Source organism: Chionomys nivalis, chromosome 1 (assembly GCF_950005125.1).
Source record: "Chionomys nivalis chromosome 1, mChiNiv1.1, whole genome shotgun sequence".
In the NCBI taxonomy this organism is placed as follows: domain Eukaryota; kingdom Metazoa; phylum Chordata; class Mammalia; order Rodentia; family Cricetidae; genus Chionomys; species Chionomys nivalis.
Window position 1 is genome coordinate 90636010 of NC_080086.1, and position 18887 is coordinate 90654896.

General features: G+C 40.9%; 1 protein-coding gene across 2 annotated transcripts in view; it reads right to left on the minus strand.

Annotated features, from left to right (window-relative positions):
* Window positions 1-4095: 4095 nt before the first annotated feature.
* Herc3 (HECT and RLD domain containing E3 ubiquitin protein ligase 3) overlaps window positions 4096-18887 on the minus strand; it is a 101817-nt gene continuing 87025 nt past the window's right edge. For both annotated transcript variants that reach the window (XM_057764641.1, XM_057764637.1), the window contains exons 23-25: window positions 7945-8128; window positions 7670-7772; window positions 4096-5795 (exon numbers count right to left, since the gene is read on the minus strand). In XM_057764641.1, the coding sequence (XP_057620624.1) occupies window positions 5587-5795; window positions 7670-7772; window positions 7945-8128 (496 nt within the window). In that variant the 3' untranslated portion in view covers window positions 4096-5586. The remainder of the gene's footprint in view (window positions 5796-7669; window positions 7773-7944; window positions 8129-18887) is intronic.

The following is an 18887-nucleotide window of genomic DNA, read 5'->3' on the forward strand; positions in this document are numbered from 1 at the left end:
GTGCAAAACACAGAATGGGAAAAATCTTTCCTAGCTATATATCTACTACAGATGGAGGACTGAGTCAGGGAAACACAAAGAACTAAAACAAACAAAACATCAAGAAAATAATGGAATTCAAAAATAAGGCACGAAACTAAACATAGGGCTCTCAAATTTTGAAATATAAATGACTGAGAAAATTTCTAAATATTTAATATCCTTATCCCTCATGGAAATGAAAATATAAACCACTTTGAGATGTCATCATACCCTGGCTAGAATTACTAAGTTTTAAAAATCAAAAACAACAAAAAACAAATTCTGGTGTGGAAGTGGGGGAGGGGAAAGGAACACTAATTCATGGTTCTGGTAGGAGTCCCTACAGAAATCAGTGTGGCATTTCAGAGAGAGAGAGAGAGAGAGAGAGAGAGAGAGAGAGAGAATCAAATCAATCTACCACTTAATCCAGCTATACTACTCTTTGGGATATACCCCAAAGATTGTACATCTTATTAGAAAAATACTTGCTCGTTCACATTAACTGATGGTTTATTCACAATGGCAAGATATGGAAACAGCCTAGATATCCACCAACTGATGAGCCAATAATGAACATGTGTATAATTTATACATTGTAGTATTAGTCAGCTTTTAAGATAAATAATAAAATTTGCAGCTAAATGGATGGAGCCAGAGGCAGTCCTCCTGAGGTATCCTGAACGTAGAAAAGCAAACATGACATATGTGAATGTTAGCTTTAAACCTTTAACTATGTGTACTTCATTTGGAATACACCTAGAGGTTAAGACATTAGTAAGAGGCCATGGGAAGAGATAGTAAATGGAGTTACCCTGTAATAAGAGACAATGCTCAACCAGAACCATGAATGGGCTACCTCTTCTTGAATTGTTAGATAGAAGAATCCCATTGATCCCCTCAAACATAACAGGATATTGCTAAGTCTCTGGGCTACCCTCCAGAATTTGTTGGCAAAAAGAATCTATTGCTAAATTATCATTTGAGTCATAGAACATGGACAAATCAAGCTGTACTAACCTAAAGCTTTTATCCTTACTGGCTAGCTTTCATAGTGCTGAAAAGTGCTGAAAGGAAAGAAAAATAATCATTCTCACCCAGCTATAGACCCCGAGAGCTATAATGACTGTTCTGGCAAGAACTGCCGCCTACTGGTGCAAGAATGCCATAAATGTTACGGGAGTAACCAACTTCTGATTGGCCATAAGGCTCACTTTATGAGATGCAACCCATACATGGCAATGCTGATGGGGCCAAGAATCTGTGGCTGGTTAGGTTATAGGGCCGAGGGTAGGACCCACTACCCAGCACAACTCCTAATGACTCAGGGATACGCTCGTTGATTAGTGCACCCCTCAGCCCTCATCAGAAAACCCTCTTCTTGCAGTACGTGGCAATTTACAGAGACCCACAACTAGTGAATGTGCAGAAAAAGATTTCTGACTCTTCAGCCCTAAATGACACGTCTGCACTATACCCCTCCTCTCAAGGCTCAGGGATCTTCCTGGAAGACAGAGTGTAAGAGCGAGGGGTGTTCGGTGATAACAATTAAACCATGTTTTCCAGACATAATGTGACAGATGTACTCATAAACTAATTGGGATGGTGACAACACGTACAAGACCTGTGCCCAAACTCAAGCTAGGTATGATCAGTGCAGAGTAGGGAGCTGGGCAACATCCCCACCCATAGCCGAGGCACCACTGACATTTGGTAGCTGCTTTGATAGGAGGACCCAACTTTCTTTAAGCGGATGATCACTGCACAGGGCAGGTGCACCCAAGAGTATCTGAGCAACACAAGCTGCACTCCATGGATTTACAACAAAGGAAATGGAAAGCTAAGTGGGTAGGGAAGAGGGGTAGAGCTGGGAAAAAAAAATCTATGATCAAAATGCATTGCGTGAAATTCTCGAGGAATTAATAACCATATTTCTAAAGCAAAAACGAACCCAAATGACTTGAGGATGAAATATGTGAAGCACAAGTTAGCTGAGCTGTGTCCTGAGAGGTGTCTGAAGAGTCCCTGTGAGAACTGAAGATTTCCTGACCTCCTGAGGAGCTCTGAGAGGGTGACCTCTACTGGAGAACTATCATGTGTTGTGCATGGTCCCTAGACACAGATTTTGCCATTGTTTATTTTTTTTGGAGATAAAATGATTAAAATAAAAGTTAGTCTCCAAAAGGTTTCAAAAGACAATCTTGTCCTCAAATACCGTCTTCAGTTACTTCGCCCATGAGCAATTAAGAGGAAAGCATGTTTTTAGCCAGCTCCATCTGTGAGCTTGTAGAGTTACTGTTTACAAGGATAACAATCTCAGTCTACTTTTATCAGCTTTGGAAATGAGAAAATCTGAACACTGAAGTCCAAAAGTATAAGAGTTTGTGGCATAAATGTTTATTTAAAAAAGATGTTACTTGCATGAATGAAATAATCTAAAATTAGAAAAATAAAAACAAAAAATACTGAAGAAATAAATTTTGCAATAAAAATTGAAACTTGACTGTATCCTAAACTTAATGTACAAGGAAATAATTTTCTTTAAACTTAGCACTATGTAAGTTACTAAATGTTTATTGAATGGATCTTAGCATTAAAAAGCTACTGTTCCTTGCTCATGTTCTCCCTCCTTCTGCTCCTCATTGGGACTTTGGGAGCTCGTTCCGGTGCTAAAATGTGGGACTCTGTCTCTATCTCCATCCATCGCTAGATGAAGGTTCTATGGTGATATGCAAGATATTCATCAGTATGGCTATAAGATAGGGCCATTTCAGGTTCCCTATCCTAGAAGTCAGGACCGTGAGGGGTGCACCCACCCACTGAGACAGTGGAGCTGATCTATTGGGAGCTCACCAAGGCCAGCTGGATTGTGACTGAAAAAGCATGGAATAAAACCGGACTCTCTGAACATGGCAGACAATGAGGGCTGATGAGAAGCCAAGGACAATGGCACTGGGTTTTGCTCCTACTTCACGTTCTGGCCTTCTGGGAGCCTAGCCAGTTTGGATGCTCACCTTCCTGGACCTGGATGGAGGGGGGAGGACCTTGGACTGCCCACAGGGCAGGGATCCCTGACTGCTCTTTGGACTGGAGAGGGAGGGGGAGAGGAGTGGGGGGAGGGAGAGAGGAGGGGGAGGAGGGGGAGGGAAATGGGAGGCTGGGAGGCAGCGGAAATTTTTTTTTTCAATAAAAAAAAAGAAAAAAAGAAATAAAAAGCTACTGTTCTCCTTATTACTTGCAATTCATTTTTTATTATATATGTGTGTGTGTGTGTGTGTGTGTGTAGGCATGCACATGCCACGTTGCACAAGTAGAGGTCAAAGGACAACTTTTTGGGGTTCGTTCTTTCCTTCCATTAGGTGGGTCATGGAACTGAATCAGACATGGTGACAAGGACCTTTACCCAGTCAGCCACCTATTTAACTCCCTCAAAACAATACATCATACTTAAGGTAATTTTATTCAAAAGAGTTTCCTGCTGGGCTCCACACACAGATTGATGGGGGGGGGGTGGTTGCTAATACTCATTAGTATGAGGTGACTAAATCTGACTCACTTCAGGTCTCCTCTCCCCTTCCCCTTCTTTTCCATCTCCACTGTCACCTCCCTCAATGCTGTGAGCTGCCTCCTGCTTCTGCCATTCCCATCCTAATTGTTCTAAATCCCACCGTCCACATCTCACCTTTCTAAGTTCATGTCATGTCACCCCAGCTCTGGATTCTTAAACACATCCTATGGAGCCACTCACAAAAGTTGACCACCAACTCTGGACCTGGAAGTCCCCCTTCCCTCTCAGTTCTCTGTCATTATTCTCTTTCCTCTGGTGCACCACGCAAACTCTCCCAGGCTCTTTCCTAAGTATTCTCACATGCGGGAGCATTTGCCAACTCTTTTCCCTCTCTGGGAAAAGCTTTATGACCATCAACAACCTTCCCCATCCCCATTCTTCCCCATCGCTTTCCTATTCACGTGTAGAGCGCTTAGTTCCACCTCCTTTCGACTGGAAGGTCCTACAGCTTCCTTAGAAAGCTCACTGTGCATCCCCACAAGTACAACGCAAAACTGTTTTAAGTTAAAACACCAAATTTATTGGGTAATAATGAACTATATGCACACACATAGAAAATAAACATTTCATATAATTGTGTATCTTTTTTAAATGTTGTATTTATAAGGACTGAAAAACTACCAATTTAGCAATTGGAGTAACTTTTAGAAACAAAAAGAAAAAGCAAAAATCTACATTCCTTCCATCAAGACTTGATGCTGCATCACAATCTATAAGTACTTCATTTTATATAAATAGGTCTTTTCTCTAGCTACTACATATCATAAATTAGGGTTACATGAGTTCTTTGATCATTAGAATTTTCTTATCCAATGATGAGTAGTTAAACATTTCATTTTTGAGACACATGTATTTGACTTAAACATGATCCCCTTGCTGAAATCCCACTGTAAATGGACATTTTATATGTGATAAACAAAGACTCTATCATAAAGAATATCTTTATATTTTAACAGTTAGAGACAGAGGTTAAAAAAAAACTTACAAAATTTAAAATAAAAAAGACAGCATGCATCCACCAGCACAAGGAAGAGGGGAACTGATTCAAGTAGCAAAGACAGGAATAAGAGAGCAAGGAAAGCACAGGTTGGAAAACACAGGAAAGAAAAGGTAAGAAAGAGAAAGCAATAGATATAAGGTAATAAAGAAAGGGACAAGACGTTTATTAATTACACCATTCTAGGGCAATATGTAGACAAGAAAACGAAACTTGCTTCAAAAGCAAGGTACAGGGGTTTACTAATTCACTGTCTATCCACATGTCATGGTTAACAATACGCACACAGCCCACCTGCAACCAGAGGTGTATGTGTCTTTTGGGAGGCCTAGGCAGTGGACAGTCACAGAAGGCTGTTATTCCTTCATGACCTGTTTTCTTTAAGCAGGGTGTATTCATAAAGGCTCCCATAAAGTCTCAAAAGCTATGACAAGCAATGAACCCAGACTCAGCTTTTTGGAATTTGGGAGTTCTGAAGAAGCCCATTCCATCTGTGGGTTGGAGCGGGCTACAACAAGCCATGCATTTCTGAAGCTGCAGAGAACGGCAATGCTCTGCATGGCAGGAAAGAAGGGATATGCCAATCAATCATCTCTTCAGAGGAGAGAGAAGCTTGGAAACAAGCAGGGGAGCACAGAGAAGAAACAGCAGGACTGAGACACATCTGGGAGACAAAAGCTTAAAAATCTACTGCCATTTAATCCAGCAGATCACAACACATTCACAGATAAGGAACAATAGGAACCTTAGTTCAAAACAAAACAAAACAAAACCAATCTACCTTCCATACTAAAGCAAATTTTTTGGCCGATCCCAAACCACTGATTTTTCAAAAAGACTGTTTACTACTGAACCCAAGAAACACATTGACTGGGATTTAGGATTCAAAAGTCTCAATCCACTTAGACAATAAAAAAATAGAAATCACTCCCCATGATATTTTGTATCAGCTGCAATGTGCCCACTGAGGAAGGGAAGGATGTCTTGGGTAAGCTGGGGAGCCTCAGGCCAAACTAAAGCCCTCATAATTGTCGAGGGCCTGGGTCAGTCGAGCCTTCATAATCTCTTTGCTGCTATATTTAGGGAGGTCAAGAAGGTTGTAGCAGGTGTGCGCCACAGGTAAGTACTCCTCCCCAGTGGCTGTGGACTGGATGACAATCTGCAGGCTGGCCATGCCATAGATGGGAATCCGGTCGCTGCCTGTCAAGAACACTGAAGAGAAGAAAATGGCATCAATGACTATGCAAACCATCTTCCAGGCCACAGAGGAAGGCATGACACCCTGTGGCTTCCATGGGAACTACAACATTATGTAACAACATGTCAGCACCAGAGTAGTGGATGCTCAGCCATGCTCTAGGGCCTCTATAGGACACATGTCCTCACAGATGAGCCTTCACAAAAGCAAAGCAGAGAAAAACTGTCTTCGGAAAAGAGCCTTCCTGTATAAGAAATCAGCAAAGAACTCACGTCTCTGTGCCATCAAGATCTCGACCTCAGATGTCTGAGAACAGAGCCGTCTGGCTGCTGCCTCCCTTTGGGGATCTACTCCACTTCCCCTGTACATAAACCGGAAGACCTGACCCACCCACACACTCTTTAGGCAGCTTCACAGTTCACTCTTGTGACGCACTGTTACTTGGCAGAAATAATTAAATTCTCATTCACAAAGTAGACAGATGCTGCTGTCTTCTCCTGCAGAGTGCTTTTGGTTGTTGTTCCTGTTTTTTTTTTTTCTTTCACTGTGGACTTGCCAGAAATTACCACAGTGAATTCATTCCATTTCTTTTTTTCCTTTTTGTGAGGGTCCTGTAGTTTGAACCCAGGTGGTAGGCAAGGACTCTGCCACTGTACTATCTGACAGCCCTCAGCAGCCATTTCAAATAACCTGCCATTGCCAAAGGTAGATAAACACCTATCCAATCCTGCCAAACCTGCAGAATTAATAACACAACAGCAGTGAAGAGACAACAAATGCCTTAAATCGAATGAATGTTCTCTAACTAGAAAGGCTTTTTTCTAAGGAAGCCCTTGGGACCCGAAAGAAGACTTCCCCTGAAAGGAGCAGCCTTCCACCTTCACTCGGCAGCCCAGCCCTTCATCAAACGCATGACACCGCTTCTCAACAGCTTATGGACATGAGCAGTTCTTGTGTGAGAGACCAGTTTTTTTCTCATCTTTGCTTCATGTGAGCAGCAGAATCTGGCGCTGACTCCTGCATTAATATTAATATCTGCTTGCTCTTAAAAAGCCAGGAAGTTGTTTGTTAAACCCCTTTTCTGTTTCATGCAGCTAAAAACTGTTATTGTATTCACTGGCCGATTTGTGGGCCTCATCACACAGATGCAGACAGGGAGAGCCAAGCATTTCTAACGGGCTGGATTTGATCATGGAAGCTAACTCCACTTCCCTCTCTAAAGCTACTGTCCTACTCAAATGCCATGCAGTACCAAGGACTACTTATGGAATGATTCTATTTCCAAGAAACGTCTCAAGACGGGGTGGGTGAGGGGAAGGCATGAAGAAGGATGCTGACAGGTCTGGCGTTTCTTTCGGAGATGACAAATGTACCCCAGAACTGCTCTGTGACCGGCTTCCAGCTCTGCAAACCCCCTTGCCTGGACACTGCCAGAGGGGAACCTGCATGCTGAGCTATTCAAATCACAACAACGCTTTTATAAATCAGACCTCCTCAGCTTTATCTGGAATCTTTCCAGATTAATCTTTCTAGATTTGGCAAGACAGACTATCACTATGTTGCTCAGACTGATCTTAAAGTCTTGGGCTCAAGTGACTCCCCTGTCTCAGCCTCCCAAGTAGCTAGGGCTATCAGCATGAATCAGTGCTTCCACATAAAGTAACTATTATTTTTAGAGACAGCGAAGATGGGTGAAATGGCTCCTTTATCTTCTTGATTCATGCATGTGCACTAACAGCCTAAAATATATTTTAATTAATATACTGGAAATATATATATTTTCTTGAGTACCTAGTATTTTAGAAGTTAATCTTTACCTGTGAAATCGACCACCCTACATGATGTCACACTACAACATGGACAACCCACTGATGTGAGGAATACTTACAGAGAAACTTCTTCTTCTTCTCTAACGGGAACTCATGGAAGGTTTCCCAAAAGAGTTTCACGGTGGGATGCGTGCCTGAATAATCACCCTTGTAGACGGCCGTCTGTCCAAAAGAGAAAAAACAAACAAAACAAAAAACATGTATCTTAACAGAATCAGGACATTACAGTGCACCTTGCATTAGAGAAGAAAACCACCTGGAGGCAGGAGACCCCAGCAGATGCTCAGATCGGGTCCCCAGCACTCCTATTCGGCTGCTGCTTCCCAGAGCTTACCTCTTCCAGTTCTTCCCAGTTGTAGTTGCTGTTCCCCACCACCATGGCCCTCAGTTCCGCAGGCTGGAAGAGCTCCAGGACTTTGCCCCCACACACCTTTAGGAAGCCACTGGAAAAGGCTGTGTACCACTCATGAACTGAGATTTGAAAGACGTAATTCACGTAAGCATCCACAAATTCTTGCCTGCAGGAAGACCAGAGAAACAGGATACACTGTAGATTTGACAGTCTCATGAACTCTATAAAGTTGCCTTTTGATAAAAGGCAGAGAGAAACAGGAGCAGAGAAAAGTTAAGCTGCAGCCCCTCCCTGGAGGGAGAAGGGCCCGGTTGAAGTTGCATGTGGGGTAAGCCAGAGGACCCTTGGTGGTAAGAAACCAGCAGGCCTGGCTTCTCACGAGCCCTAAATTCAGTGTCGGGTTAGGTTAACAGTGACTTCTCTTATGTGGCAGGAGGGGACATTCACTCCATCTCTTTCAACACCTCAGTGCCACAGCTAGACATCATCTGGACAGGGGGCCAGGGAACAATTCCGAGTAGGAGTTAGCGCTGTGGAGGAACGGTGGCTCATTGCCTTTGCAAGTCTAAATGAACAACTTGCTTGGGTCAGAGGGCTGCAAGTGCCTGAGCTCTTGCTTTCCACTCATAACACTGTTCCAGGGACAAAGAAGGCAATTTGCACACACGCTGGTGGGGTTTACGTCACACGACGATGCTTGGTCTGCACTGAGCATCCTGAGATTCTGTTTATTTTGAGAACTGCAGCGAGGGTCCTTTTGCTTAAGGATCACTGTGGAGACAGTGCTCTGTGGCCACAACCTAAGTCAGAACCTAGCTTAGCAGAACACTTGCTCTCCTCCCTGTGTACTGCTAGACAGGGAAGAGCTGAAATGGACAGGCAGAGCCAGGCTCCCGCTAGCGCAGATCTCTGACCTCTCTTTGCTTCCACCATTCCCGAGATTTGGGGGCCACTTCTGGGCTTGGATGTCTTCTACTCCTCGAGGCCCAACGTTGAAGGCCTCTGGGTCAAATGAGAACTTGCCTGGACTACTGTGGGAGTCTGGCAGAGCTCTCTAAAGTGACTGATTCTTGGCTAACTTGGCCCTCAGCGGCATACAATATTCAACTGCACAGGAGGAACTGGCAAGAAGCATCACTATATTATTTTTTAAACTATATTTTCATATCATGTTAAACTGCACTCTTTACATGCTCTTGTTTTTCATTTCTTATCAAACGACTTATTATAGTTTCACTGCATTGTAATCAGAGTTTATCTTTTGTTATTTCCTCTTCCTTGGTTTTTATTTCCTTTCCTTCTCTTTTACTTACCCTTGCTTCTTCCTTTTCTCCCTTCCACCCTTCTTTATCTTATTCTTCACTGTAACTACTTTAACCTTAACGACTTTTTAAACTTTGAGGTTTACTAGTCGTTATTTTTCCTACGGTTCCTATTAATATAGCTGTTGACTTTAGTTGGTTTGATTGCATTTGTCCATCTAATTTATATTGCTAATATTCTTACAGCATTTTGTTTTACTCTCTCTGGGTGGTACTGGTCATAAAACCGGAAAAGGTACCATCCCAGCATGCTTATAACTGGTACCCGGAAACACGCAGAGGTCAAAGAGACAAAGCAGCACACCTTGTCTAAAATTAGTGATCGTACGCAAATCTGAAGATTCTGTGATGGCCAAAGTGCCCAATAAGTCAAAAGTCTAGGGTTTTGTTTTGCTTTGGTTTTAAAATGATCAGTGCCTTTGAAGACCATTCAAATGAACAGATGAGTGAAGAAAAGATATCAACTGAAGACCTAGCTTAGAAATCCAACAACGTGAGAGGGAATATTCAGTACAGAAATACAGAATATGAGGGGGGGGGGGACAAAGGAAAAGAGAAGAGAGGGGAAAGGGAGATGAGGGCGTTGAAATATGAGGATGGGAATGAATATAAGAATAAACGGGAATAAACAGATACATTTAAATTCATCACTAAATTAAACAAAAACCTCAATGGATAGCATCACCAATATACTATAGCAGGCAGAACATGGCTATCAGGATAGAAACACACTATTTCAGAGAGCAATCATCGCTACACTACGTAAAGACCTCGGGGGCACAACTAAGAGATTAAAAACTACAAATCTGTGATGCAGTAGAAGGAGCTGAAATACAGAATGAATTATTGAATCATTTCCCCCATACAATTCTCCAAATCTAGGGAAATAGAAATCCAAGTACAGAGGTATTTCCAAACCACAAAGCAGGCAAGAGCTCTTTATGCGATATTATGGCATAACTGTCATAGCGAAGGACAGAAAAAAAATACTGAAATCTCAACAATGTGTGAAGACAAACTTGTCAGAACAACACCCTCAGATAAGGACTCTGAGACCAGGGAAAAAAATGAACCAACCATTCAATCCCTGAAACGAAGTAACTGCCTACTATTACTGTCTTTGTACTAGAAGGAGGATTAAGGGCTTTTCTGGACAACCACTAAGGCTAGCATTGCAGAAGACACTTAAAGGAACACTTTACACAACCCGGAGGAACAGTACCCACAGGTTTAAGAGTTCAGCAAAGAATTCAACATTATTACGTCAGTAAACCAGCAAACCTCTAAGATGAAGAAAGGAGATGTTATTACAAACTTTACAACATTAATCACGAGTGTAAATGGTCTTAACTTGTCAATTAAAAGACAAAATAGATTTAAAAAATTAACCTATTTTCTTATTGGCATAAACAGACTGGACGTTGAAGGATGGAAAACAATACCGCAGGTGAAAAAATCTGAAAGCAAGCAGAAGCAGATATACTTACATCAAGCCCATCATACCTGTGAAAATTAGTCAGAAGGGATAAATAAGTTAACTCTATATCAATAAAGAGAACATTCCTTCACCAAGAGATAACAATTAAAAGTACATGTGTGCTAAACAAAAACCAAACAGTACTGAATGCAAAGGGACCCAGAGGTTCAGATAAAATAAGAGTGGATGAATGTGGTACTCATTCTCACCAATACATAGGTCATCCAAACCAGAAACATGAGCCAAGAAACACCAGAGGTAAACCGTACCACAGAACAAGTGAACTGAACATGAGCACCCAAAGAACACTCCATCCAACAGCTGGGGAATAAACATTCTTCTCAACAGCCCACAAAACTTTTTCTAAAACATAATAGGCCACAAAGCAAATCAACAAATACAAAAGAAATCAGAATTTTTTCTTTATCTCATCAGATAATAGAAGGAATTCAGAAATCAACAGTAAGAAAAAAACATAGAAATTGAGCTAGTGCATGGAGACTGAACAATACACTTCGAATGACCAATGTGTTATATAAATCAGAGAGAAAATTAATAAATTAATAGATTCAAAGGAAAACCAAAATACAACTTACCACAACCTTAGGGACACAGCAAAACTAGTTCTAATAAGGAACTTTAGAGCCATGAGTGCCTACATTGAACTTCAGAGATTTCGCTGGGCACACGCCTTTAATCCCAGCACTCAAGGAGACAGAGGCAGGTGCATCTCTGAGTTCGAGGCCAGCTTGGTCTACATAGTGAGTTCCAGAACAGCCAGAGCTATTACACAGAGAACCCCTGCCTTAAAAAAATAAACCAAACCTAACAAAAACAAACAAACAAACAAACACAAAACAAAACAAATAACTTCAGAGATCTCAAATAAATAACCTAACATTTTGGAACAAAACAAATATAAAATTAACAGATGGAAAAAGAAAAGTAAAAATTAAGACAGAAATCAATGAAATGACAACTGAAAACAGCAGAAAAGATTCCGATGTGTTTGTGTGTGTAACAGAACTATAGCCAACTTTATGTGGAATGGGGTAAAAGTGAAAGTATTTATGCTATATAATCAGGCATGAAACAAGGGTATCTACACTCCCCACCTTTATTCAATATAGTTTGAAATCATAGCCAGAGCAAAAGGCGAGAAGAGAAATAAAAGGACTATAAATAGGAAATGACAAAGTATCTCTATTTTCAGACAATGTGATGCTATCCTTAAAATGTCATAGACTTTGTTACAAAGCTCAAATCTGATAAATACTTTCATCAAAGTAGCAATATACAAAATTAATGTAAAAAGTCAGAGACTTTTCTATATACCAATAACAGACATATTGAAAAATAAATCCAACGGAAATGAAATTGTCAAAGAAAGGCTTGCATTGCCATATTGACTTTTTTGGGTATTACCCAAAAAAGCCCAGTTATAGACTCAACCTTTGCCTGTAATTACTTTCTTTTCTTTTGGCTGTGATAAAATTCCCTGACAGAAGCAACTTATGGGTGAAAGGGCTTATTTGGCTCACAATTCCACATGCTTTATGGCATGGAAACCAAGGCAGCAGGAACGTGAGAGAACTGGGCACATTACATCAGCAGTCAAGAGCAGAAAGCAATGAACTAATGCATGCTAGCGCTCACTTTGTCCTCTCCGCTTTATACAGCTCAGGATCCAACACCCAAGGTTGGTCCTGCCTTCAATTACTGTGGGTCTTTCCACATGAATTAGGGTAGCCAAGACAATCCCACAGGACAATATCAGAGACTAATCTTAGTTTAGAGAATCAATCACAAGCCTACCTCCCATCTAGGCACCCAGTTGACACTAACCAACACAGTGTTCACCAGTAAACAGATAATAAAGTGATACACACACACATACTCTATTACTCAGTCATAAAGGCTAAATTATATCATTTGCTGGAAGACGGATGGAGTCTGAAATCATGTTAAATAAAAATGTCAAACTCAGAAAGGCAAGCACTGCATGTTTTTTCCCATCTGGGTAATAATGCAATCTAGATTTTAAAAAGAAAAAAAAAAAAGACAATGTGAGAGCATAAAAAGCATGAGTTAGTGGGTGGAGAAAGTGATGGGGTACTGAATATCATCAGAATTCATCACACAGAAGCCTGAAAATGTTATCAAGAAATCCACTAATTAAAACATACAATGATAAAAACGTGATTACTAAGGATCATAAATATAAATACAACTGTTGTATTATTCCTTGTATTTTTTGTGTTTTTATTTTTAAAGTGTAACAATCTTAGCACTGTATCATCATGAAGATAGGAGCTGTCTACTTATTAACTACTGTTATGTGGTATTTCACAAAACTACATTTGACCTCGTGAGCTTCCTCCAAGATGAGAATTTTTACCCAAACGCCACCTATATCAACAGGTAACCAATGAAAGGTGCAGTAGGGTGGATAACTAGAACAGACAGGTTCAAATCTAGCCTGTGCTATGCTCTATACCCACAAACCACTCTTCTCCCCTTAATAACTGGATGTGTTCAAATCTTCCCTTACAAAGAAAACAATTCTTACTCCACTGACATCACCTATATCTGTTTTCAAGTTTCTTTCGGCTCTTTTCTTTGTTTTCTTTCATTCTGATTTTAGGCTTGGTGCATCCTTGCTTTTTTGAGGCCTTGAGATGCCCTATTAGTTTCTTTACTCAGTCTCTTATTGACCGACCGACACCAGTGTCCGTCTTACAAGCTTCCCCTGTAGGGCAGCACTCTCTACAGCCTCCAGTTGAGTGTGCTGCTGCACCACTTTCACCGTTGAGGTGTCCTATGCTCAGGAAACAGTCGAGTGTCTCAGTTGACTTCCTGCTGCCTGCAAGATGTAGGAGTCTCGGCTCCAGCACCATGCGTGCATGCATGCCGTCACACTCCCCACCATGATGATAATAGACTGAAACTGAGTCAACCACTCCTTTCTTCATAAGAGCTGCAGTGCTCACAGTGTCTCTTCACAGCAATGGAAACCCTAAGACACCTGGAGTGCTCATCCTGTGCCCTTGCCCAGTCTCAAGAGTTCCCTAAATCCTACATCACCTGTACCCTTCTGAGTCCTCAGAGCTACACCAGGTCTTAAACCCTCTGCTTCTATCTAGTTTGGGTATTCTTGCCTATATCATTCCCAAGCCTCCCCCCCAAGATTTGATCCTTTATGCAAACCCTGAATACCAGCTGGTTCTTATCAGCCCCACCCAACACAGTTCCAACTTCCTAGGCCTTGTGTTAGTTTGTACAAAGACCAAGAGTTGCCCACAAACAGCATCACTGCAGTAATGGGCACAGCTTGGGTAGCAATGACTAAAAACCAGCCTAAGCAGATCCAGCTATTAGTGCCATTTCCTTCCTTCCTTCCCTTCCTCCCTTCCTTCCTTCCTTCCTTCTCTTTTTCAAATGTTTTCTCAACCTAAAGCTTCTCTACACCATTCCTTTTAAAAAAATTATTATTTTATGTGCATGGGAATTTTGCTTCCATGTATGTCTGGATTCTTGCATACCTGGTCCCCATAAACAAAAGAAGAAGGCATCAAATCCCCTTGGAACTCATGTTATAGTTAGTCATAATTCAGGTGCTGGAAATCAAGCCCCGGGGCTTCTGAAAGAGCTGTCAATGCTGTTAATCACTGAAGTGTGTCTCTAGCCTGTACCATGATTTCTTGCTTACCACTGACTTGGAATCACTCCCATTCAGCGAATCCATAAACAACACTAAGCATCAACAGCAGCTCCTCATACCTGACCTGAAGTCAGTCAAACTTGGACAATGACAAGACAAACTTCCTCTAAACAGGCAGCCTAGAAACTCACGTGAGAGACACACCTACGAAAGACATCTACATGCCCAGGTCTCATAGCAACAGCACAAATATGAACAGCCAAGTCAGAAAATCTCCCCGCAATTCCACCAGTCCTATAAAAACATTCTCAAAAGTGTCTAGATGAACCTCGGGACACAGAATATAAAAGAACAATCATAAAATAATTCATGAAATAATTCAAAGAAAGAGAGAGAGAGAGAGACCCACACAGAAGGGGAGGAAAGAGGAGAGGGGAGGTGCCCAAGCTAACTGGGAATGCTGTGAGCAGCAAAGCATATGCCCAGTGACACACCTCCTCCTTCTCCTCATAATTGTAATTTTGTTATTGTTATGAATCGTAATATAAATTTTCTGGAGATAAAGGTTGTCAAGGGGTCATGACCCACAGGTTAAGAACTTCTGCTTTAGGGGATCAGAACTGATAGACTGAATGAATATCTATCAAAGGGGGATTTACTCACAGGCTGTGATCCCACTAATCAAACAATGGGTATTTCCAAATGGAAAGAACAAGAGTTGTCCAGTCTGCAGTCCTAACCTGGTGCTGGAGCCCTAGAGAGCCACTGATCATCAGTCTACACTGGAATCCTGAAGCAGGTTCTAACACCATCAACACAATGCCTCTGAAGCAGAGCAGATGAACGTGCCAGAGAGAGTGAGCACAAGCTGGCCAAAAGCAAAACACCGCCTTCTTCTGTGGCCTTTTACGTGGGCTGGCACCAGATTAAGAGTGTGTCATCCCATCTCAAATGATCATTATCAAGAAAAAACCCTCACAGAAGTACCCAGCTGCATGGACGATCATGGATACCAGATGTTGTCACACTGGCATTCAGAATTAGTCAGCATAACAGCCAGGTTAAACTGAAGTCATCAGGGTGAGCCATACATAGAATAGAATCTTAGAGAAGGGACAGATCTGTATCTATAACGCATGGGAAAGATGCTATGAAGAGATGGGAAGGCATCCAGCACAAGCCAAAAGAGAGGCCTAGAACCTCTCTTTCCCTCACAGTCCTCAAGAGGAACAAACCCTGCCGAGACCTGTGTGGACTTTGCCTCTTTAACTATTAAGCAACCAACTGATATTGTTTAAACTGCCTGGCCTCTTAGACTTCACCGCATCATTTTAGCAAACTAACATATACACTCAAATCCTTATATGCCAATTCTAATAGCATTATGATCAACACTTTTAAAATAACTATCCTCGAACTGTTTCAGGGTACTTACTAATGACCAATCCCTGTAAGAAGTTCCAGGATACACATTAATTCAATGAAAACTTTGAGTAAATTGCATAATACGGAATTATATGTCAATAAAAACAAACACACAAAAACCCTTTGAAAGTTGACATAATTATTTTGAATTAAAAACTGAGACTAAGAGGAACAATTAACACATGGGTAAGGCAGGAATTGAAACCAGGCCCTAGCATGTACTGGAGAACATAACTATTTCACCTAACCCCTTCCCCCCATCTGTCCCCTCCCCCAGCTCACCCCCACCTTCTTTCCATTTCCTGTATGAAGCTGCATGAGAGGTCAGAGTTCAACACACACCACCTCATCTATACTGTTCCTCACTATGCGTTACTGTAGCCCCGACTGTGTACCAGAGTGGATAAAGCCCACCAAATAAGACATGTTTATACAAGTGCTGTATGTATTGCAAACCCTTTTTAGAAATCTTAATCTAAAACATATTCAGGGTCATTTTAAAAGCACATCATCCTGATTCTGAAGTTTATATAAACGGCAAAGGAACTAAAAACAGGCCAAACAATTCTGAAAAAGGAACCAGGTTAAAGGGCTCATTATCTGAACCCAAGGATCTATTATCAAGCTATGATTATGAAGTCTAGTGTTGATGAAAAGTCAGACATGCAAATGAACATAACAGAAGAAAAAGTCAGAAACAGCCACATGTATAAATGCAACTGATTTCCAACCAATCTACTAAGGCAATGTATTGTCCTTAAAGTCAACAAATGGTACTGAATCAACAGGATATTGTACACAAAATAAGTAAATAAATAACCTTAGACCTACATAAAAGTTAATTCAGTGTGGGCAACAGCCTAAAATAGAAGCTTAAACTATCATATTCATAGAAGAGAGCACAGGGACAAAGGTTTATGACCTTAGAATTAGAAAGACTTCTTGGTCATTATGCCGAAAGCTCAATCCACAAAAGAAAATTTAACAAAATGAACACAGCCCCAAATTTTAATGTCTATTGCTAATCATTTTAAGTCTTCTGATTTCTATTATAAAACTAAAAAGTAGGAATCAAAAATGTTAATATGTATTTCACAAAGAACTCACATCCAAAATACATAAAAAAACCTTAAAACTCAGTTTCAAAATTAGAAAATAAGTAACAGAAGATGAAAAAATGGTAAACACGCACAACAGTAAATATTCAGAATCACTCATTACCAAAGGTGCTAGGGGCACTGTCATCCCAGTACTCAAGAGGCTGAAGTCAGTGACTTCAAGGTCTGGCCTACATATTTATGACTCTACCTGCCGGGCGGTGGTGGTGCACGCCTTATATCCCAGCACTCGGGAGGCAGAGGCAGGCGGATCTCTGTGAGTTCGAGGCCAGCCTGGTCTACAAGAGCTAGTTCCAGGACAGGAATCAAAAGCTACGGAGAAACCTTGTCTCAAAAAAAAAGACTCTACCTCAAAGCAGAATGTGTACAACACTATAACTTTCATCCGTTACCGATATGAAAGCAAATGAGCAAAGCCGTGTGGAAAGGGCGAGCTATTTATGAAGTTAAATATACCAAATAATCCAGTGATCCCACTGGTAGGCATTTATATAAAATAAAGATGTGTTCATACAGAAATCTATAGACATGTACACAGTGGTGTTATTCATATCTTTTGAAGCTGGAAACAACACTATTGGGAAAGAGAGGTTCTAGGCCTCTCTTTTGGCTTATGCTGGAAACAATATAATGGAACAAATTAGTAATATACATGACAGTACAGATGAATATCAAATGCTTTTGTGTGTGAAAATGACAGATTCCGAAAGGCTACATGTGATTTCATTCATGACAACTTAAGAAATACAGAATTATTAAGACAGTAAACAGATCAATGTATCATGTGCATTGTAGGAGAAGGGCCTTAAGGGTATTTTAGGGTACTGAAGTTACTATATCATGGCGCTTACATGAAAGCATTTGCTTGTGAAAGCACTCCCCAAATGCTGAATTTTATCAATAGTCTATTCTAAGTTTTAGGATCTTTTGAGTGAAAAAGAAAAAGTCTTAAAGGATGGCTCAGCAGCTAACTCAGTGGCTCCCAAGCCCGACCATCTCAGTAGATCCCCAGAAAACACATGCTGCAACAACAGGACTGACACACATTCCCACCACAGAAAACATAACTGCTCCATCAACACATAAATACATAAATGCAACTTGAAAAAAGAAAAAGGGAGAGGGAAGTAAATCAAACTAAAAGACTCACGAGTACATTAAAATACATTTTGTAAGCATTTACTTTCTTTGATCAGAGGCACAAAAATGTTTGCTTTTAAAAGACATTATGCATAATTTTCTTTTGCATATTAATGCAGTAATTTTATAAAAATTATTCCATGCTTACTAGGTACCAGCACTAAATGACTTACACATAATTAATTTAATAAATGTAAGAACCAAAAGATAGAAATTCCTTTCAGAATTCATAAGCATAACTCTGGCAAGACCCAACACAGAGAAAGAAAAACCTAAATCGGTAACAAAATCATCCTCTAGAAACCACTTAAGATTTGTGCCCTGCCCTTGATTCAAGCTCTAAGGAGACAGAAAGGACCCAGGGTTCAAGGGCACTGTAATCAGGGTGTTAGAAGCTAGCCTGGGTTGGCTAAATGAAAAAATAATCCTCCAATTCTGGCTTGTATGGGTGAGAAATTAAAGTGCCCAATCATTTCATTATCAGAAAAACAGCATTTGATATTTCTGGTCTTTTCCAAAGCTCTCACATGCAAATTACAGGCAGATCCAAAGAGCAGATGGTTAACTGTGAAGTGTTTGGTGGCAAACGGTTGCGTGTGCATCTGTAGGTCCGGAAGAAAGAGAAGGACCAAACACATGCTTTTCAAGATGAATGAAAAGAATCTCTATTCCCTGGCCCTTACGGGCTTGCCTAACCTGCCACCCAGAGGCTGCAAGCTTCCCAGGATAATGACGAATCGGGCCCCTACACATGTGGATGAAATGGCGTCTTTTCATAAAGT